Raw genomic sequence first — 23,229 nt, forward strand, 5'->3', positions numbered from 1 at the left:
AGGGAAATTCAGCTTTTAAGACAAACTGATGCTTAGAAAGTATAGGAAGAATATTATCTATCTTTGTAAACTGAGATCTATTTGGGACCTTAAAAAAAAGCAAGAAAGTTACCTTTCTCTTTAGACTACCAACACACAGGAAGAGGAAGGTGAAAACTGAGTTGGTTGAGCAATGGAATATTTTAAATGTTTCATGTTGATTTGGACAAAACAATTATTTTTGTATTTAAAAACTACATTTATCAAGACTGAATGATTTTAATATTTCAAACATGTATTTATCTTGTTAAAGTAACAGGAAGTGATTTTATTTTCAGGCTTATTCTTTCACTTCTGTTTCTGTGAAATGATTCATGTTACACTGACATGTAAAGCACTCAAACCTGCACTAGGGAGAATTTTCTTCAATGAAAAGAGGTATTTTTCTAGCTATGTATGCTGCATGTTTGTCAAGGAAAAACTCAGTGGTTTTGCTGCTCAACTTTTCCATTTCATATATTATTTAAATAAACACATTAATTTTGGATTTGAAACTGTTTGGACAGTTAGCTTTCCTGAGTCATCTAAGACCACTCTCTGTTCACTTTACTGTCAATTATTTTTTTTTTTTGGTAGTCCCAGTGGCAGTTCTTTAACTTTCTCCTTATAGCACCTGCCTTTCTTAACCCACCATTTTATCCTTCTTATTTCTCTGTATTTGACTATCTTTTGGAATAGGGACAGATTAAATTTGCATTTTTCAAACTGTCCAAATTGAAGGATGACCCTTTATATATGTAATACAAGTAAAGGTGAGTGAACTTCTGTGAACTTTTCCTTCTTCTGTGAACTTTTGTACCATTTATGGGCCAGAGAACCAATTTTTGATGTATTACATATACTGTGCGTGTGTGTATTTAAATACACCTTCTTCATTTAAAAATTGAATGTTGTAAAATAAAATGATAACATTAGAGTCCAACTTAAGTTCATTTATATTATCTATATTAAGCAAAATACACTAACACACATACACAAACTTTATTCCAGATTCTGTTAGAATTTTAGAGTCAGAAATTAGGTCATCTGGTCCAAACTCTCACCCACTTGTCATTAAAGCAATGGTGGAAGATCATCATTAACTTCTGTGTGGAGATCTCAAATAATAGACAATTCTTTCTGCCTGTTTTGAATGGCTTTTTTCTCCCCATTGATTCATGTGTTGATTTGTTTATTTCTTTCCCATTTATCAGACGCAAACTATGTCAATCACTGGAAAGCATAGTCACCTTTTTGAGTATATTTCCTGCCCTCCAGGAATGTCAATTACTGTGGGAAGAGACAGCTATGTAAATGTGTAAATAATAGCATATAGTATGGTCATTAACACTGCAGAGATACGAAGTCTCAGATGAACCTAGAGGACGAGTTTCATTACCTCCTCTTGGAGGGCATTGGGAGGCTTCGTAGAGTCACATTTATGATGGTCCTGAAGGTTGAGTTGGAGAGTTTCAGTTGAAGAGGCAGAATGAAGACATTCCAGGTGCAAAGAAACTCAGTAAGAAGTGACTGGAAAGACAGGGTTGTTGGAGGTCTGTTTCATGGAAGCTCTTAAGAGAAAACTAGATTTTGTCAGAAAAGGCGAGAAGATAGGTGAATTTGGGGGAGAGGTAGTGAGGGAAAAGATAGAGGATGAGTCTGAAAAGATAACCGGCGGTTCTGAGTAGGAAAACCCACATCTGTTAAGAAATTGGATTTTATCCCATGAGCAACATGAAGCCAACTAGTGCTTCCAACTGTAATAATAATAGCTATCACTTATATTGCAGTTTCAATGTGGTGGGCACTCTCCTAAGTATTTTAGGTTCACTAACTTATGTAGACTTTGTACCAACCGTATGAGGTAAGGACTGTTATCATCCCCATTGTAAGATGATGAAACTGAGGCACAGAGAGGTTAGATAAGTTACTTAAGATCACGCAGATAGTAACAGACAAAACTGTGATTTGAACTAAGTAAGGGAGTTTTAGAAAAATAAATGATAGCAATGTGGAGTGTGGCTCAGAGCTAGTGGCAAGAAGTCCAGTCTGGAGGCTGTTATAATAATCCAAACAGGAGAGTTTGTATTGAGACAGATGGAAAAGCACATTAAAAAACATTCTGTGTCAAAATTTTATCTCTTATTTGTTTGCTATGGGATGCAAAGCACTCTGAAGTCTCTAGAATGATTTCATCATAACTCAGAACTTTGATAAAGAGTGGCAATAGAATAATATAGCAAATGTTTATTGCATGCTCATGCATGCAAGGCTCTGTGCAACCTTGCTCTACTTTCAAGTATCATTACTTCATTTTTATTATAACTAAATTTTCTAGTAGAAATATAATCTAGCATTTAAAATGTGGTGTGGTATTTCCTTCGTGCACAGGTATTCCCAGAGAGATGTTCTTTTATATTTTCTGACCAAACAAAAATAAGCCACTCAGTGTCTTGCTATGAATCCCTGTTAGAGCATGGCTCATGTTTTGCCAGAGTTTGGATGGGCAGTGGGCCAATCTCTAATGATTTGAGTAAATCATTTGAACCCAAACACTCTCTTCTTGTTTTAAACTCTCCGGGGACTAATGGTAGCCTGCCTAAGGACGTGGTTGTTCTGCCTGCATTCTCCGTGTGTTCTCTCTTGACTGGCACAGACTCCCTCTGTGTGGTTGATGGGAGTGATGGGTGGAGGTTGCTGCTCGTATCAAGGCCCTGACAAGGCAAGCTAAGGCAATTTTCTGACTACTTAATGGGAAGTTTGGAGTTGGGTGTTAAGTGTCCAGGAAATTTACTTTGCCTGTGAGCAGATATGACATTTGTTCACTATTTATTCAACAAATCTTTATTGAGCTCTATCGTATGCTAGATTTCATTCTAACTGCTTAGAGTAAGAGACAAAACATCATTTGTGACTTCAGGAAGGATACCTTCTAGTTCCTTGTATCAACAAAAAGAAACCACATTAATTATCGTAACAGTGAATTCAGTACTGGGAATTAGCAAGGTGGGTGATGGATAACTGAAAAGGCAAGAGACTCAGGGATGCAGGTAGCACGGCTGGGTCCAAATCTGAAACCCTTAGAACCAGTGAAGTCAATGGCCTCTCAATCTGAGGCCAAAGGCCTGAGAACCCAGGGAGCTGCTGGTGCAAGTCTCAACATCTAAAGGCCAGAGAACCTGGAGTTCTGATGTTCCAGGGCAGGAAAAGAAGGGTATCCCAGCTTTGGAAGAGAGAGTGAACTCACCTTTGCTCTGCCTTTTTGCGTCTCTCTAGGCCCCCAGAGGATTGGACGGTGCTTGCATATGTTGAGGGTGGATCTTCACCACTCAATATACTAATGGAAACACCCTCACAGACACACCTAAAAAAATGCTTTACCAGCTCTCTAGGTATTTCTTAATCAAGTTGATACCTAAAATTAACTATCACAGCAAGAATTGTTATCTCTCCTTTTTTTTCTTTTGAGACAGAGTCTCGTTCTGTTGCCCAGGCTGGAGTGCAGTGGTGTGATCTCTGCTCACTGCAACCTCTGCCTCCTGAGTTCAAGTAATTCTTCTGCCTCGGCCTCCTGAGTAGCTGGGATTACAGGTGCACACCACCACGCCTGGCTAATTTTTGTATTTTTAGTAGAGACGGGGTTTCACCATGTTGGTCAGGCTGGTCTTGAACTGCTGACCTCGTGATCTGCTGGCCTCAGCCTCCCAAAGTGCTGGGATTACAGGCGTGAGCCACTGCACCCGGCCTGTTGTCTCTTTTGTTCACCAATGTATCCCCAGCGTCTAGAACGGTAGACACTCTTGGAATGCTTGTTAAGTGACCAGATGGATGAGCTGTTGCTTAGTTGAAGAAGAATAAGAACGTTCTTTTGGGCAACAGGCTAATAAAGCTAATAAGGATAATATGGTGTCTGTTTTTGATGTTATTGATCCCTCTCCCATGTAGAGAGGGGGTGCAGGAAGAAATTGAAGGAAGTGTTTTAACAAACAGAATTTGGGGAATTGGGTTTCAGGAGTGACCCTTTGTGTTTAGTTGAAAAAGTATGACCTGGGTGGAGAGAGGACATTTGCAAGGGCCTTCACTTTGAGGTCTCAAGAGTTGGAAGCATAGAGGACATATGTAGGCAAGACTTTGCCCCAGGGCAGCAGTGATGTCTCAAAAACTATACGCAGTTTGGCTCTGCTGGCGTGAACATTGATGGGGGTGTGGAAAGAAAAGTCAGCAATCTCTCCGTGTTTATTTGTAAATGTAATCTCAATGTTCCATTTTTCATCAATGACACACAAATCCCTCCAACATTATTTGGGTTGTACTCCTCCAATACCAAAATTCTTATTTGACTGTCATCAGAAAAAAATTGATAAAAAGATGACATGACTTTAAAAATCTACAGCAAAGTACTTCAAGAGTAATTACATGAAGATATTAGTTTGGTTCAATGGCATTTATCCACTCAGAAAGCAAAGTCCTAGACTACCATACTAAATAACACCCGATCCATAAGTTACTAATCTTATAGCCATATGGAAATCAGATCAGTTTCTCTGATTCAGTCTTACACACTTTCTGTTTAATTCTTAATACTCACCACAGACTTTGGTCTTGCTTCTGTTTTTTTATTACAAAATAATAAAAGTATACAATGGTAGGTAGTTATATAGTATATTGACAGTCCAATGTTCTTTTCACACTTTTGGTGGGGTTATGGGAATTGCATTAATTATATTTAAGGAAACTTTCCTTTAGAAATATTTAAAGAGCCTTACTTGTGTGTAAGTAGGGTTTGGCCAGGTTGAGCAAATAAAAATGCAGGACACCCAGTTAAATATAATTTCAGATAAGCAATGAGTAATTTCTCACTATAAGTATATCCCATGTGATGTTTGGGACATACTTATGCTACAAAATAACCTGAAATTCGAATTTAACTGAGAATCCTACATTTTATCTGGTAACTCTATGTGCAGGGCATTTTTTTCTGGGCAGCGAGTATTTGCAATGTGGAGAAGGTCCCTCTCAGGCCAAAAATACAGAGGGATCAGAAATAACCTGTTATGGTTCTACCATGTCTACTCAAGGCAAATATAATCAATCTGTGCTTTATCGTTTGATTTTAAAAGTTTTTAAGATAATTCTAAAAATAAATGACTTCTCACTAACTAATCAGCATGTACAGAAGGTGTATCCCCCTTTAAGGCATTGTTTCTACAGGAAAAGTTTTGCCTCAACATTCCCAGCCTGTAGTTAACTCTGTTTTAGGAAATATGTTCCTTGTCACTGAGACCCAGAACTGAAAATTCATTCTGTTACTTACCTACTGGTGAGATTTCCAAGTTAGGATTAGAGCTGTGGGTCTATATTAGTTACCAACCATGGAGTGAAATTTTTACTGAAAAACAAAGGCTCGTTTTATTAGTTGCAGTGGAATTCAGCAGGTGAAGCTTTCTCTAGCAAGAGTATCTCTGCTTAGTTTTGATTTTCCTGGGAAGAAAACAAAGAGAGGCTTGTGCACCAATCAAACACGTGGAACGCTCATTGTTTTTGCAGAGAAACAAGCAGGACTGGAGTTCAAATGTATTATCTTGTATAAAAATCCTAACACATCCACCGAGATTTTTAGTATCACGCCAAGTCTCCCTGTTACGTTTCTTTTACACATGGAATTTCCATTGGTTTAGCTCTTAAAGAGGTCTGAAGCAGAAATGTGTACCTGTGGAAATCATATGTTTTATTTGGATTCTATAGGAGAAAAGAGCTAAATAAGGCACAATATTATTTCAATTAGAAATGTATTTACCTCAAGAAGATAGGAATCAGTGCTAAAAATATTTTTGTACGATATACAAACATAAAATTAGATCAAAATCCTGAGGGAAGAGGGAAATGGGTAATTACTGTTTAATGAATACAAAGTATCATTTTGGGAAGATTAAAAATTTCTGGGTCGGGTGCAGTGGCTCACACCTGCAATCCCAACACTTTGGGAGTCTGGGGCAAGAGGATCGCTTGACCCCAGGAGTTTGAGACTAGCCTGGGCAACATAAGGAGACCCCCATCTCTTAAAATTACACACACACACACACACACACACACACACACACACACACACACACGAATTAGGCAGGCATGGTGGTGCATGCCTGTAGTCCCAGCTACTTGGGAGGCTGAGGTGGGAGGACAGCTTGAGCCCAGGAGGTAGAGATTGCAGTGAGCCCAGATAGCGCCACTGCACTCCAGCCTGGGCAACAGTACCAAATTTCTGGAGATGATGATGGTGAGTAAGACTTGCACATCATTAGGAAGGAAATGGCACGATAAATTTAGTAATTAATTTTTCACTTTAAGAGAAGTTAAGATATTCATAGAAAATATCTTGCCTTTAATAAGCTGTAGAAGAGTTAGGAATTATTAATTGGAGATCCTTGGCTGACCTTATTTATCACTCAATTTATAATCTGTAATTAATGCAAGTTTACACCAAATGGTTAATATAGCAGGGAGTATGCTATTATGATTGCTCCCAAGTATAGATTAGTTGATTTTGCCACAAATTTCTATATTACAGGATTTAGTAGTAATTTAGTAAATTGGCACTAAATTATTAAGTATGAGGCTATAGTTTTAGATACAACTGCTAATGATATCAATGTTTATGTTGGTGGTAAAAAAAAATTATGAAACGACAAATACCTATGTATGAACTAAAGAGAATGTAGAATGTGTAAATAAACTTTATGAATAACTAACCTTATTAGCTCTGTTAATTAACCCATCTACCTAAGCCAGTTGGTGAGTATGGAAAAAAAAAAGTAGGACAATTTTCCTTAAAGTTTTCTCTCCTGATTCAGATTAGCTTGTCCATGATCTACTGTCACTCACAAATGGATTCTGAATAGTTCTCAGAGTTCTGCAGTCAGGCTGATGCCATTTACATGGCTAAACTCCAAAGATCAGGAGCTGAGTGAGAGAAGACTGAATAGTGCACTTTTAAGGATTTCACAGTAGTTTCCTTAGGTGTTGCACTCTTTCTACACTCAAAGGTCAGTCAGTTAACTGGGAAGATCAGGACTGGGAGAGGGGATATTTTCAACTAGTCCCGTCTCTGGGACGACCGAGCTATTTGGCCTTAGGAAAATCACTATGCCTAGCTGGAAGGACATTTAGTTCCTTCCTCTGTTGACATGCATGGTTACCAAAGTCTCCTTCTAGCTTTACACTCTGATTGCATGATTCTCCCCACCTGTGTGATTTTAATAGTAAAGTCATCAAACCCATGGTAATTGTGAGAGTTTCCCTGAATGGACCGGATAGCCATGGAGGCAAATCCTTCTTCTCTTCTTGAAACTGAGGAGAGAAAGTGGCTCCAGAGCTCTGGCAGATGCTACAGAATGAGGAGACAACCTTGTGTCTTGTGAATTGATGTCTTGGGGTTTGATTGCTAGGAGGGGAAACCTACTAAAATGATTCTTAGCAAAATGGGGGATTTACTGGAAGGACACAGAATTTTCATAGAACTTAAGGGCAAAACATTTAGCTGGATCTCACAAGGGACTGGGGAATCAAAAACTGAAAAGAAGGGAACTAAGATGATCACCTCTCGGATAAGTCTTCTTTTTCCATCTTTCTCCCCTTATCCTGATTTCCTTTTCATCATTCCTGTTGCTCTCCCTTTTTTCCCATCAGTTTTGAAGAACTTACTCATGCCTAACCTAATTCTAGGTTTAGACAACATTTTAATTAAGCATGCAAGAGTGGAGTCCTGTAAGTGCATTGCAAAATCCATGCATGTGAGACTTTCTAGGCCTGTTTGAGTTTAGTGTTCATACCTGGTCTTGTTTGCTGTGGCAATGAGTACGCTTCATTAAGCTCAGTGCCCATTCAGAAGGGGCTCTTGGAGCACATTACCTTATATAGGGATTGGACATAAATACCCTCCTTAAGATTATTTTGGTTGCAAGCAACAGCAATCGTCTTTGACTAGCCAAAAAAGAAAAAGTTTTGGAATTATACAGGGATATCTCCTGTAACCAAAGGAAACAGGGCAGGTCCTGGGTCTTTGGCAAAGGGTGTTAATAGATCTTTTCTATAAGGAAGTGCCATTTGTGTGACTCAGTTCTAATGAGTAACTATATTCTCTTTGTGTTTCTGCCTCATTTAAAATTTCTAGGGCAAAGAGTCTAAATGGTCTGGTTTAGGATATGCCCTCATCTGAATTAATCTGTTATGTAGACAGGGGGCATAATAGCGCAACCGACTTCTCTCAGTTTTCCCAAAACTATCCGAGTTTGAGCACCGAAGAGTCCAGCATCCTGGTATCCCCCTCAGCCTTTAGCAAACCAGAGTAGCTGGTCACACTAGGACATGGTCACTTGTGCATATGTGACCCATAAAAGGGCTTCCTTCTTCCACAGCCATTCCTACAAAAAAAAAAAAAAAAGAAAAAAGGAATTATGGGAAGCTATAAGGAAACATTTCACAGAGCGTCTATTATATTCTACTTCTTGGCATCCATTGTGGACACACACACACACGCACACCCACCCCACACACATCACACCACATACACACTCTTTTCTTCCCATCCTTTCAAAAATATACCTCACCACTGTGCAATTCAGTTATTTCACGTACCACCACAAAAGGTTATTTCATGTATTAACCTTCTCAATGGGAGAAAACCCAAAACTGTGACATTTTACTTCACTTAGAGTTGATGTTCTGTCCTTTAAGTACAGAATTTCTACATGATAGCCATTCCTCATTTTCTACTATAATCCTACCTTCATATATTGCAATGTAGGCCTTTTTCTGGCAAAAGGACAGAAAAAGAAGTGAAATTTATGTATTATAGCATTCCTTTTTAAAAAGGCAAAGAAAGGGCTTGGTGTGCAAGAGAGGAACACTAGTAGCAAGCAAAACAAACAAACAATAAATGCAACAGTCCTCTTTACTGTAGCTGGTATTGAAGCTTCCTTCTTGGCCCATTCCATAGTTCCCTGTGACTTCAGTTAGCATATCAGTTGGTTGGGGTGATTTGCTCAATGGGGCAACCTGAAGGGTATGATCCCTTGTGGTCCTGCCTTTATAGGGTTGTGGTAGCCATCTACTGCCTTTACATCTGGGTATGGCAGTTTGAGAAAGCACCCTCAAGGATAAAGCATGCCATTCATAATCCATTATTTTTCTTTGATGACTAGGACAATCCCCCCATGACTCATTGTTTTGTCTATTCCCTTAGATGATCCCACTGATTCCGTTGCAAGGAGTCTCTGAAGTCCAAAATTTTAAGCACAAGGCACAACGTTCTTCATGAGCTGGACTTATTTCTTTGCTAAACACTTTGCTAAACTCCTGGCCAGCTACCTGTGCAAGCCAAGCTCTCACTCCATAGCATCCTTCTCCTCTGCATGTCCTTCTCCACCTTGCCTGTCCTTTAACTCTTATTCATCATTTACTTCAGTCTCAATTGAAGAGTCATTATTTCTAGAAAGGCTTCTCTGTCCCGCTCCCTACACCGCACCGTTCCCTACAGCACCACCAGAGTGCCTCTAACCCTTGATGGTTTCATTGCTTTTCTATCTGTGTTTCTGTGCATAACGTTCCCGAGGAAGCGGCTGCTGTTTGATTTATTCTATAGCTAGCTCCTCGCCCTGAGTGTAAGCTCCACGAGAGCTGGGGCTGTCCTCTGTTCATTCCATCCCCAGCCCCTACAGCAGTCCCGGGTTGTTCGCAGGCCGTATATAGCAGGTGATAATAATCTGAATGATGAAAGAAGATACACCGTCTTGCGGCGTGATTTACTTCTGTTTTTACTTATGTCTACCTTCAGCTAGATTGTGAGGGCAGAGGTCAGTGTCTGAGTCATGTTGAGCCTCACTGGGCTTGAGCAGAACAGACGCCTGGTCAAGCATTTGCACACTGGTCGATGGATACACTAGAAACAGCAGGAGCGCGAGAGGGGATTCTTTTGGCGCCTACCTCGCCCTTTCAGGCCAAGCCCCCGCCCTCATCCCTTGCCCGCCGCCGCCGGTCGGCCGTCGCCCGCTCCCGGGCGCTGGCGATCCCGCTCCCTGGTAACAGCCGTCCTGCCAGGCCGGCCGGCCGGGAGCGGGCGGGGGGCGGGACTTCCGGTTCCGCTCGCGACGAGGACCGCGCCAGGCGGAAGCCCGGCTCTGGGCCAGGATCCGAGAGTCCGGACTGGAGGTGAGTTCGCAGCCGGAGCGTTGCAGGCACTTGTTTCCTCAGTGGATGCCTTTCGGCGCGCTGCCGCCGGGCGCCGCGGGACTGGGAGACCGGGTAGGGACGGGAGAGTCCGCACCTCCCGCGCGTGTGGAGGGAGAGCCGGGACCCCAGGCTTGGGAGAAGGGCCAGGACTGAAAACGGGGAACTAGGAGAGCCCTAAGGGCAGCCGTGAGGGGCTGGGGAGGGAGGCAGTGGGAACCCTGAGGCCAAAGAGGCCCTGAGACAGGAGGTTGCGGATGACACGGGGCAGAGATGCATCTCCGAGGAAAGTAGTCATTCGTGGGGGCGTGTCCCGGGTCCTGGCGGATTGTCTGCGAGAGTGGCATGAGATGGTAAAGCTTGGCTTCCAGGGAGAGGATAGAGAAGAGGGAGTCAGTTCTCTGAGGGTCGTAGGTGAGAAGGGCGTCTTGACCTAACGAACCAGAAAGATGACCAGCCACCTATTGGATGCTGAACTCCTGTTGCTTCATTTGCAATTCATGCTGGTTTTTAAAATTTATTTTTATTTATTATTTATTTATTTATTTTTAAGAAATGTATCCCGCTCCGCGCGTGTGGATTTCGGAAAAATATTGTACATTCCTAGGGACCGCTTGAACTCTTGCTTCACTCAGATTCTGCGTTTCTTTGTCAAACTGATAGTAGTTGAAAGTCCTCTTCAGCCAAGAAAGCCAACCAGTTTTCCTTTTGGACTCTTCTCTACCCTGCAGAGTTTAGCTTGTCATATTTCCTTTGTCATGGATTGAACTAAATGCGTTTAGAATTATGGTGATGACCTCATGGAAAGCCAGTGCTGTCAATGTTTGCAGTTGCAGCTCATTGTTTTTTTGCCTAACTTTCTAACACATTTTTTCTAAAAGTTATTTTGTTGGGTTCATTCTTTTGGTTTAACCAGTAAGAGCAATTTTACATCAGGGTGCAGCAAATTACTAGCAGTTCTTAAGATTTTACTGTTCCTTTTTATTTCTGCGATAAGGGAAATATATATATATATGTGTGTAAAACGTGTATGTATATATATATGTATATATATACACACACACACACACATATATATATATATAAGTATTTGCCATTGTCAGTGTTTTTTAAAAATATTGATAACCCAAGATCTATTGTTACATACACATTTAGTTTTCCCTAGTGGCCAGTGTTTAGTATGTGGGCTGATTTTTATTACCAAGGGTAATTATTAATTTAGTTACTATTTACATTGTATTTATGTGGATGTGATTAATATGTGCTTCCTTATCTACATCATATAGTGTCTCACTCAGTGTAATTACAAAGACTTACTTAGCTTTTAAGTATTGAAGCTTTTAAGTTTGTGAATTGAATTTTTGCAAAAAAGTGGGCAGGGTAGCTAGGAAGAATCATAACACTGTCATTGGTGGAGCGTGAGATGTGATGATTGCTTTGCTTGTTTCAGATATTTCACATTTCAAATGTTAGAAGATTTTGTTTTAAAAATCACCGTATTAATACAGGTAGCTTTTAGGTATGATTTGGTGGTCTGACTTGAACTAATTCAGGAAAACTATAATATTTTGTATTTATTGGACTGCAGTGTCTTTCGAGCTTATAAATTATTGATGGCCTTGAATATCTATGCTTGAGTGAAATACACAGTTAGCGTCCTTATGTTTTGGAGGACTGCTGGTATTTACAAGTGTAAAACAAGACCTAAACATAAACAGTGCCTTAGCATGTAAACGAGCATATTGAATAATTTTTCAAATTACAAAATGAAGAGATGACACTGATCTCTAAAATAATTGAACTAACTGCCATGTTAATTTCTGTATATGTCTTAATTTAATCTTATTTCTTTAAGTAGGCAATACTGTTTATCTGATAAGGCTTGATTTTATTTTTTTTCCACCTTTTCCCATGGTTTTTGAGAAATAAAGCACTTGAGAATGCATGCAAGTCTTTAGACTCTTGTTCATGATTGGAGGAAATGCTCATTGTTAAAATACAAGTGCACCTGCCTTCTTGGGCAAGTTGGGCTAGCTATACATATGAATGGTATGTTGACATTTGATTGCCCTGTGTTCTGGAAAATCTTTGGAATTGTATTCTTTCTTCTAATTGTTTAGTAAATTTAGCTTTCTCTTTAGATAAATTATTTTTGTTATTCCATAGGCTTTAGATGTATTTTACAGTTTAACCAATAATGGCAGTTTTCCATTATATACCGTGAATTACTAGTTATTCTTATAGATTCACTATTTATTTCTGCTACAGTGAAATATGTACAGTGTCTATATTAGAAGAACTATCAAAATAGTTGTAACCAAAACACCATCTTTATATACACATACTTAGACATTTGTCTTCCTTAATCACTAGTTTGTAAAATATGAAGTAATTTGCTAAATTGAACTTGTTGGTTCTATGCCCTTTGGTTATCAATTTTCTTATTATATAGTACATTCTCAGTTATCTGCATACCCTAGTTAGAAAGCCATTTCCTGCCACTTGTTAGAATCAAGAAGATTTGTTACAGCTGGGAAATACAGTTTTTGGGCAAGGAACCACCAGACTGTTGATCTGCTAACTTATGGTCCAGCTGCCGAACTGCCTCTGATGAAGAGCATAGCCCTTAACAAGGTTGACTCACACAGGGTTGACTGCTTTTAGTATCATTTTCTGTCCTTTTCCTCTGGTGAGTTAGACGTTTTCTCCAATAGTGACCAAGATGACTAGGACCTCAGAGTGATTCAAAAGGGGATGAGTCACTGCAGTCCTGTTAGTAGGGCTCTGTCCATTCTGACGAATCTGATCCCATAAATCTTGGCAAATTTTCCAGTCTCTAGGCATGCAGTTATGACTGTTAACCTCTTGTTTAGATTATTATTTTTAAAATACTCTTAATACTAAATCATAATTTGTTGGATTATATAAATAGACTCAGTTTTGCTTTGAGTGAGGCGTCACATTACATTATAAACTTTTCTATTAAAGTGATAGGTTGTAACTCACAGTGGAAAATATTGTAGAAAGCACACCAATTGCCCTTAACCTTTGTTGTTATTTTTAGTTTTATTTTTGATTTTGAGAGCCTAAGGAATAGAAGAACTATTGAATAAGTGATTTGCATGGGGGTGGGGGAAGTTGACCACTAGCAGTGACCTACTAGGGGTCTTGATGGCGGGAGCTGTCTGTTATAGTTGGAAAGAGCATTTTAGCACTGAGGTTTCAAATTGCCAGCTCCTGGTGATAATACAGCAGAAAGACTTTTAGTTGGTTTTATTATAGTTTTTAAATTCCACACAGATGATGCACTCCTTTGTTACCTGCAGGGGGCTGGGAGAGGAATCCCTCTCACCTCTTGTGTGAATGACCTGGAAGAGCTTCTTGAAGCAAAATAGTACCAGTTTGATTTTCACTGTGTTAGTGTATAATTATGGTTCTCCAGAGAAACTGAACCAATATCACATATATGTATATATATTTTTAAAGAGATTTATTTTAAGAAATTGGCTCATGTAATTGTGGGAGTTGGCAAGTACAAAATTTGTAGGTCAGAGCAGCAGGCTGGAACTTTAGGCAGAAGTTGATTCTGTAGTTTTGAGGCAGAATTCTTTCTTCTTTGAGAAACCTCAGGTTTTGCTCTTAAGGCCTTCAGCTGATTAGATGAGTCCTAACATTATGGAAGGTAATCTCCTTTACTTAAGTCAACTGATTGTGAACATTAACTACATCTACAAAATATGCTTATAGCAACACCTAAATTGGCATTTGATTAAATACCTGAGTGCTATAACCTAAGCATGTTGACACATAAGGCTATCCATCACAGCATTTAAAATACTTTTGGTGTATTAAACTAATATGCGGCATATACAATATTGCCTAGTGAATAGGAGAATATTGATATGATTTGGCTCTGTGTCCCCACCCAAATCTCATGTCGAATTGTAATTCTCAGTGTTGGAGGTGGAGTCTGGTGGGAGATGATTGGATCATGGGGGTGGAACTTTATGGTTTAGCACCATCCCTCTAGTGCTGTCTCATAATAGAGTTCTCACGAGATGTGTTTGTTTAAAAGTGTGTAGCACCTCCCACTGTGCTCGTCCTTCCTCCTGCTCCAGCCACGTAGGACACATCAACTTCCTCTTTGCCTTCTGTCATGAATGTAAGTTTCCTGAGGCTTCCCCAGCTATGCTTCCTGTACAGCCTGTGGAACCATGAGCCAATTAAACCTCTTTTCTTTATAAATTACCCATTCAGGTAGTTCATTAAAGCTGTGTGAGAACGGACTGATAAAACTATTGAAATTCATAGCCCAGTTACTTTTTAAGGGATTTAAAAACAGTGAAAACCTGAGTTTTCATTCATCTCAAATAAAGAATGGAAAATTGACAGTTTAATGGCCCTTCCACTCTCTGAAATTAAAAGTTACTCTCTTTTTGTGGTTTTAATATATATATTTGATATAATTATGTGCACATCTGTATATATATAAAATATGTGTGTGTGTGTGTGTGTACACACACACCTTTTTTTTTTTGTTTTTTTTTGAGACCGAGTGTTAACCTGCTGCCTAGGCTAGAGTGCAATGGCACGATCTCAGCTTACTGCAACCTCCGCCTCCCAGGTTCAAATGATTCTTCTGCCTTAGCCTCCTGGAGTAGCTGAGATTACAGGCACCCACCACCATTCCTGACTAATTTTTGTGTTTTTGGCGGAGATGGGGTTTAACCATGTTGGCCAGGCTGGTCTCGAACTCTTGACCTCAAATGAGCCACTTGCTTCAGCCTCCCAAAGTGGTGGGATTACAGGTGTGAGCAACTGCACCCAGCTAAATGTTGTATATATTTTTTAAATTTAAGGTGTTTAAAATTTTTTTCAATTTTGTAACAATTTTTTTTGGCTGTTTTTAAGTTTATGGTCTTGCTAATCCTTTTGCTTAAATATTTATATCTGGGAATTAGTTTTGTACTTATTTAGTCTGATTCCTCTCATTTATGTTCACCAAAAGGGTCCCAGAAAGGTGAAGTGATTTACCCAAGTACCATAGTTAGTAAAAGAACCAGAATTTGAGGCCAGATCTCGTTGTTTCTAATCCAGTCCCTTTTCTGTTACAAAAGTAGTTATAGTTAAGTGAAGCTAATGAAGGGCAGATTTTCTGTAGAGAGGGTGATTTTGAGTCCATTTAAGGGAGTATGAATTGATCTTTATGAGAAAGTGATATTCGGGCTATTCAGTTACATTAGGGGAAGGATGAGCAGAGAGTAGACATATCATAAAATATCTAAGTAGACTACATAGCTACTTGGGGCACATAGTGATGTGTGATACCCATGGGGCTGGAAGGGATTTTGCAAGTTAGCACAAGCTAGCCATTGGGTGATTCATAGGGGATATTTCAAAAGACCTTAAGGATAGGGAGCACGTGGACCAAGAGACATTACTGAGAAGTCTTCCTTTCTGGAGGAAGTTAAAGATAGAAAACCATGGTGCTTTTGGAACCTAAGTGCTTGGAAACCCTCCAGCAGAGAATTTTAAGGACTCTTTGGGAGACAGAACATTATAGGACATAAATGGATATTCTAGAAGGTTGCCAGATTTCAGGCATTCATTTGAGCTGAATTATGGTAATAATAATAACTGTCATTTGTTGCTCACTTGCAGTCTCAGCGCAGTTGAGAGAGACCTTGGGCAAGTTGCTGAATTTATGCTTTACCTGCAAAATATGCATAGTGATACCTATAGTACATAGTCATTACAGGAAATACAAGATAATGTGTGTAATGTGCTTAGCATAATGCCTGCCACATAGTACTCAAGAAATTATAGCATTTGTTATACTATATCATGGCAACTGGCTGAGGATGTTATTAGAAGATATCACTAGAATGCGATCCCCTTTTTCCCATTCTCTGTCTATTCTAGCGGCTTTATGTTACTCCCATAGGTTTTTTATATTTTCATTTTTAAAAATTTATTTTATTTTTTTGTGAGTGCAGAAATACGCTTATTCATCCCACGGGTCTTTGGCATGCTTTTGCCTTCAAGTTTATCATTTCTAAGCAGGCACATGTCTCTGGCCATGTATGGATTACTTCTCTACCTCTGTGATCAGCAGGCCTATTGTTTTTGAATGAACTATGCAACTTTTGGCTGTATTACATTGCAGATTCCATCTCTTCGAACTGAAATGATGTTCTTAACTACAGTGCTATCGCCAATTAATTTTATTACTCTTCCTGCTCTTTTTTTTTTTTGCTTTGGAATATAACTATTCAGATGGGGTTGGGAAGGGGAATGGAAAGCAGAAGCATTTGAAGTAACTTTTCTCTTTAAAGGGTTCTTCCCTTCAGATTTTGGGTAAAAAAAAATAAACTATTTTGTCAGATGTTGGCTCCAAAGATAATTGGTTAAAAAAGACATTTTCTGGGATGATGCATCTTAAGTTCTGAAAGCACTTAAGGAGTTGATATGGTTTGGCTTCGTGTCTCCACCCAAATCTCATCTCGAATTGTAATCCCCATGTGCCACATTCCACTCCCTGGTGAAAGGTGATTGAATCGTGAGAGCAGTTTCCCCTATGTTTTTCTTGTGATAGTGAAGTTCTCTTGAGAGCTGATGGTTTAAAAGTGGTAGCACTTTTTGGCCAGACACAGTGGTTTATGCCTGTAATTGCAGCACTTTGGGAGGCTGAGGTGGGCAGATCACTTGAGGTCTGGAGTTGAAGACCAGCCTGGCCAACATGGTGAAACCCTGTCTCTGTTAAAAATAATACAAAAATTAGCCAGGCATGGTGGTGGGCACCTGTAATCCCAGCTACTCAGGAGGCTGAGACAGGAGAATTGCTTGAACCTGGGAGGCAGAGCCTTCAGTGAGCCAAGCTCAAGCCATTGCACTCCAGCCTGGGTGACAGAGTGAGATGGCATCTCAAAAAAAAGAAAGTTGCAATTTTCCCTGAGCTCTCTCTCTTTTCTGTCACCATGTCACTATGTAAGACATGCCTTGCTTCCCCTTCACCTTCCACCATGATTGTAAGTTTCCTGGGGCTTCCCCTGTCATGAAGAACTGTGAGTCAGTTAAAACTCTTGTTTATAAATTACCCAATCTCAGGTAGTGTTTTTATAGCAGTGTGAAAATGGAATATACAGGATTGAATGACCTGTCTGGGCTCAAGATCCAGTAGTGAGATTACTAGATGATGATGCATAGATACATAGAGTATCTGCCTCAGTTTTGTAGTATAATTATTTCTGAACCAGACCTGGAAATCATTTCACTTATGAAGGTTGGTAGAATTTGCATTTGACTCAGAGTGACTTGGTGTATTTACCTGTCATTCTCAGGGGTCTTTGCAGTGCTTGAAGATGTATTAGGAAGGATTCTTTCTGGAACACTTCAAGCTTGACAAAACCTCTCTATATCATTTTGTATACTAAGTTTGCTAGGCTTTAAATTTAAGTTGAGAAATTCATGTATTTCTACTTTTTTTTTTTTTTTTTTTTTTAAGATGGAGTCTCACTCTGTTGCCCACACTGGAGTGCAGTGGCACGATCTTGGCTTACCGCAACCTCCGCCTCCCAGGTTCAAGCAATTCTCTGCTTTAGGCTCCTGAGTAGCTGGGATTACAGGTGCCCGCCACCATGCCTGGCCAATTTTTTTTTTGTATTTTTAGTAGAGACGGGGTTTCACCATGTTGGCCAGGCTGGTCTTGAACTCCTGACCTTGTGATTTACCCTCCTTGGCTTCCCAAAGTGCTGGGATTACAAGCATGAGCCACCATGCCGGGCTGTACTTCTACATTTATAAGCAGAAAAAGTTCAGCAAAGCTTGACAGAGGCTTTCAGGGGAAGAAAGTTTGAATATTTTCCTTGTAATTCTAACGGGGTTTTTAAAGATGTAATTATATAAACATTGAATTTTCAATAATGATTTTTATAAATGATTTAATACAGTTTGATCATGAGATAGAACAGCTTCATACATACAGACCTCAGTGTTTCAAATCATAAGGTTTTCTGTTTCACAATTCTACAGTTGGTAAGTTTTGGTAATCTACAGTAGCATTTGATTTTCAGTGAGACATGCTGGCAAATTATTGCCTCTAAAATATCAGAGTGAATGGAGTGTTGATCATTATATTTGTTCCATAATCTTTGGTACCTTCTTAAAATCTCCTCTTCCCTGCTCTCTTATTTTTTCCTTGGATAATGATGTTTTCTCATCTCCTAAGTACCCGTGCATTAAAATCATCCATTTATCTTTTTGTCCCTTAACCTCTCTCCCAAAGGAGATCTGTTTCTCTCATAACTGTTAGCTAGTCTGAATTATCTAAGTTAATTCAGAATAAATTGTGGAATGACTGATAGACCTAATCCCAAAGTAAATTAGGATGCAGAGAAAAGGGAACACTTATATGCTGTTGGTGGGAGTATTAAATTAGTACAAACTCTGAAGACAATGTGGAGATTTCTCAGAGAACTAAAAGTAGAACTACCACTTGATTCAGCAATCCTAATACTGAGTATGTACCCAAAGGAAAATAAGTCATTATATAAAAAAGATACCTGCACTCAGTATGTTTATTGCAGCACTATTGACAATAGCAAAGATATAGAATCAACCTAAGCAGCCATCATAGATGACTAAAGAAAATGTGGTGTACACACACACATGAATACTGTGCAGCTTTAAAAAGAATGCAGTCATGTCTTTTGCAGCAACATAGCTGGAACTGGAGGTTATTATCTTAAGTGAAAGAACTTAGAAAGTCAAATACTACATGTTCTCACTTATAAGTGCTAAATAACACATACACGTGGAAGTAGAATGTGGAATAATAGTCACTGAAGACTGGAAAGGGTGGGAGGGTGAGGGATGAGAAATTGCATAATGGATACAATGTACATTGCTTGGGTGATGGTTACACAAAAAGGCCAGACTTCACCATTACACAATATATCCATGTAACAAAACTGCACTTGGACCCCTTAAATTTATGCAAATAAAAATTAAAAAGTAAACAGCAAAAAAGTATATGTATTTCAAGTGAATTTTGTAAAACTACAAAGTCCTGTTCACCTAAAGAATTAGCAAAGTGTTTTAATATACGTAGATTGCTTCCTTGTTTACCTTGTTACTTCACATTTTTTTCTTTCCTTTTTTTTTTTTTTTTTTTTTTTTTTGGACTCCCGGTATCTGAGAACATATTTCTTCCCTATAGGAGTTGAGAAGAGGAGGAAGAAAAATGGGAGGAGACAGGATCTTTTTCAACTTGACAAATAGGTATAGCTACTTCTTGTATTTTTTTTCCTTCTCCAGGTCCTCAGTAATTTCATTACATTTTTTTTTGTTTAAGTACTCTCTGACGAATGTTATATGCCTCTTAGTTACAGTTTCTCATCTCCCAACTTGTTATAAGATAAATACTTCTAATTTATATATTAAGTTACATATTCATTTATGAAACTTATTTTGTTGTAGAACAGTAACAAGTTTTATTGACATGATACATTTTTTTCACCAAGGAGGAAAAGTCAGCAGTAAATGTGTCCTACTTGTTGAAAATGCCTCTAATGATCCTGGCCTCTATTTATTAATCATATATGCCAGACACTGCACTGGGCATTTAATATATTACCCATTTCTTATAACAACCCTTATATAAGGTAGATGTTTATATTTCACTTTTGGAGAGATTAAGTAATTTGTCTAAGCTTGTGTTACTTGTAAATGGCGGAGCATATTTTAAAGCCCTTCTGCTTCTGCTTATACAATGTTTTCTTCTACATTTCAAAAGCACCTTTAATGATTTGGTACCTACACCTAAAGCACTTTTTAGAGAGGTAAGCAGCATGTTGTTTCTACATTTTTTTTTGTATATCTGCATACTTCTAAAGTGTTTTATTTTCCATTTGTTCCACTTTAAGCATTCGTTAAGTGTAACTCAATTTTTTTTCAAGGATGGTACCATAATTAATGTAGCATCTCACGTAGTTGAAAGTAGCAGATACTTTAAAAATATTTGCTGCATCAATTCAAAACAATAACAAAAAGAGAGGTGGCAGTTGATGGAGGGGGGCTATTCACATAAAAATTCATTTCTGTTGGAATGTGAGGCTGGAACCTTTCTCATATTACAGCATGCTTCAGGGCAGGGCTAGAATCCAAGCTTTGATTAAAATCACCCAAACTCTTTTTTTCTTTGCTTTACAACCACAAGTTATTGCCAGCTGAAAAGGATAATAGAGGGCAATGATGAATGCGTTTCCATCTGCTGCTGCTGCAAAAAATTTTTTTAGTTTCATTTTTTTTAAACCTAGATAAAAAGCCTGCTTTGAAATGAAGAGTAAATTAGTGGCTACCAAATGAGTAGTTATTAGATTGCTGCCCTAGATGCCTGTTCAGGTGATGCTCATGGTGGTTGCTGCCAGTTAACAGTTCAGTCTCAAATAGTTTCTCCCCAGGGGTGGGGAATGTCGGGGTGTGGGGGTGGTATAAGAATTCAAGCATTCTTGAGAGTCTTTCCTTTTCATTCCCAACTGGAGGTTTTAGACATGGGTGTTACTTTCCCAGAAACTGCCTAGATTTTCATAGGTTGTCAAGGTCAAATATATTGATTTAGCCATTTCATAATGTATACATATATGGAAACATATTGTATACCATAAATATATACAATTTATATTGTCAATTAATAAATATTTAAAAAGGAAGTCAAATAAAAACTGAACTTTAATAATTTTCTGCAATAGATACATTTTTACTCACTGGAACCTGAGAGAACCAAGCCATTTGGAATAGCTTGTATCCCCCCATTTTTTTTTCTTTTGTTTTTGAGATGGAGCCTCATTCTGTCACGTAGGCTGGAGTGCAGTGGTGCGATCTCAGCTCACTGCAACCTCTGCCTCCAGGTTCAAGCGATTCTCATGCCTCAGCCCCCTGAGTAGCTGTGATTACAGGTCCCACCACCACATCTGGCTAATTATTTTGTGCATTTGGTAGAGACGGGGTTTCACCATGTTGGCCAGTCTGGTCTCAAACTCCTGGCCTCAAGCCATCTGCAGGCCTCAGCCTCCCAAAGTGCTGGGATTGTAGGCGTGAGCCACCACTGTGCCCAGCTAAATAACTTGTATCTCTAATACATTGTTATCCCAGCCTCCTCACCCCCTCAGCAGTTAAACTATGTGTGGTCATATTGAATTGCTGTGCTTATCAAATATTTGATTTGTTTGTTTTTGAGACTGGGTCTTGGTCTGTCGCCCAGGCTGGAGTGCAGTGGTGAGATCATAGCCCACTATAGCGTTGACTTCCTGTGCTTAGGCAATCCTCCTGCCTTACCCTCCCAAGTAGCTGGGACTGTAGGTGTGTGTCACCACACATGGCTAATTTAAAAATTGTTTTGTAGAGACAGAGGTCTTGTTTCATTGCCTACATCAGTCTCAAGCTCCTGGGCTCAAGCTATCCTCCCGCCTTGGCCTCCCAAAACGTTGAGATTACAGGCCTGAGCCACCATGCCCAGGCTGAGTTTTTCTTCTTTCCATGGTTGATTATTATTCTTGGTTGCCCCTCAAGATCACTTCAGCAGTGGTATATTATAGAAATATTCCATTAGTCCTTTAAGACCATAACTTGATTATTAGTAATTAGAGCTCTGGGCTCAATTGCACAGATTAGTAGTCTCCTATACTTTAATACTTTGTTGTTGTTGTTTGAGATAGGGTCTTACTCTGTCACCTGGGCTGGAGTTCAGTGGCATGATTACTACTCATTGTAGCTTCAACCTCTTGGGCTCAAGTGATCCTCCCACATTGGCCTCTTGAGTAGCTTGGACTACAGGTGTGTGCCACCATGCTCAGTTATTTTTTTTTTTTTTTTTTAACTTCTTATAGAGATGGGAGTTCTACTATGTTGTCCAGGCTGGTCTCAAACTCCTGGCTCAAATGAGCCAGCCTCATTTGGAAGACCTCAGACTCCCAAAGTATTGGTATTATAGGCGTGAGCCACTGCACCTGGCCTATACTTTAAGAATTTTTTTAATGATCTGTGATTGTCTGGTATTGGCCTTTAGGTTATTATATCTGATGAATGCTGTGTGATGGGTGTTGAGATTATCCACTCCTATTAGGGGGCTATTAACTAAAATATAATATCTTTAACCATTGAAATTTGGACAATCTAACTTCAGAGTTTTAGCTCTTAACTCCTTTGCTATAAAGCTGATGCCTCCTGTTTTATAAATTATACAGCCCCTATTTAAGATTTCTATGTATAACATTCTCCCATGTCATTTTCTATTAGAGTGTATGTATATATGCAAGGTTTTCCATTTCTATTCTAATAAAACTTTCATCTTTACTTTTAGTGGTTGCCAGTTGGTTTCTTGCAAGACATTTTCTGCTTTCAGCATTTGTATTTCAGGTAAAAGGATTGTGTTAACTTGATGACTTTTTGGCATATATGCTCTAAAGTTAGTCCTCTGTACCGGTAGAGACAAATAGTTAAAGCATGTACAGTATTTCTTTTGGATTATATTATAATTTGGGGGACAAATTTGCCATTTGAAGTTTGTCTCAGATACATAATTTTTATTCTGTAAATTTGCAGATGGTGGAATTCTGGAAACATCCTGTGTTGAAGAGAAAAATTCCACTCAGAATTTAAAATTGGCTTTGGAGAATTATAAAAAGGGGTAGGGGAATGGATCATCCATATGTGGGTTATTGAATTAAATTTTTCACATTTTTTTGTTCTTAGAGTCAACTTTTATAACACTGTTACTCGGAATGCTTGACTTACTCAGCTTTTACTGAACACTTTAATTTTGGGAGTACAATTTCTAAACTGATGAAATAATTTTCATGCAACAAGATGTTTTATCAAATTTTGATTACATGCTAATTCTTAACTTTGACAGATTTTAATTAACAGAGGTGAGTTATATATCTTTAAGTTTATAAAATTAATAATCATTCTTTTATTTCTAGAAGTGGGTTC

General features: G+C 38.9%; 2 protein-coding genes and 1 long non-coding RNA gene across 5 annotated transcripts in view; 2 read left to right on the top strand and 1 right to left on the bottom strand.

Annotated features, from left to right (window-relative positions):
- Window positions 1–7,612: 7,612 nt before the first annotated feature.
- On the bottom strand, window positions 7,613–8,865 carry LOC116558983. The gene is made up of 2 exons (XR_004272259.1): window positions 8,617–8,865; window positions 7,613–8,435 (listed from the first exon to the last, which is right to left on the bottom strand). It is a non-coding gene; the product is annotated as an uncharacterized LOC116558983 (long non-coding RNA).
- Window positions 8,866–9,628: 763 nt separating this feature from the next.
- Window positions 9,629–23,229, top strand: part of LOC116558986 — a 29,281-nt gene continuing 15,680 nt past the window's right edge. For 2 of the 3 annotated variants that reach the window (XM_032289345.1, XM_032289346.1), the window contains exons 1-4: window positions 9,629–10,221; window positions 22,598–22,653; window positions 22,840–22,924; window positions 23,150–23,165. In XM_032289345.1, coding sequence (XP_032145236.1) covers window positions 9,944–10,221; window positions 22,598–22,653; window positions 22,840–22,924; window positions 23,150–23,156 — 426 coding nt within the window. In that variant the 5' untranslated portion in view covers window positions 9,629–9,943 and the 3' untranslated portion in view covers window positions 23,157–23,165. Of the gene's footprint in view, window positions 10,222–22,597; window positions 22,654–22,839; window positions 23,166–23,229 lie in introns of all 3 variants that reach the window. The other variant, XM_032289347.1, reaches the window with a different exon arrangement.
- The window catches only part of DISP1 (dispatched RND transporter family member 1), a 166,296-nt gene continuing 153,294 nt past the window's right edge, over window positions 10,228–23,229 (top strand). The window contains exon 1 of the mRNA XM_032289342.1: window positions 10,228–10,314. The gene's annotated coding sequence lies outside the window, so the exon portion shown is untranslated. The remainder of the gene's footprint in view (window positions 10,315–23,229) is intronic.

This window comes from Sapajus apella, unplaced genomic scaffold (genome assembly GCF_009761245.1).
Source record: "Sapajus apella isolate SASKATOON/1434 unplaced genomic scaffold, GSC_monkey_1.0 scaffold22, whole genome shotgun sequence".
Lineage (NCBI taxonomy): Eukaryota > Metazoa > Chordata > Mammalia > Primates > Cebidae > Sapajus > Sapajus apella.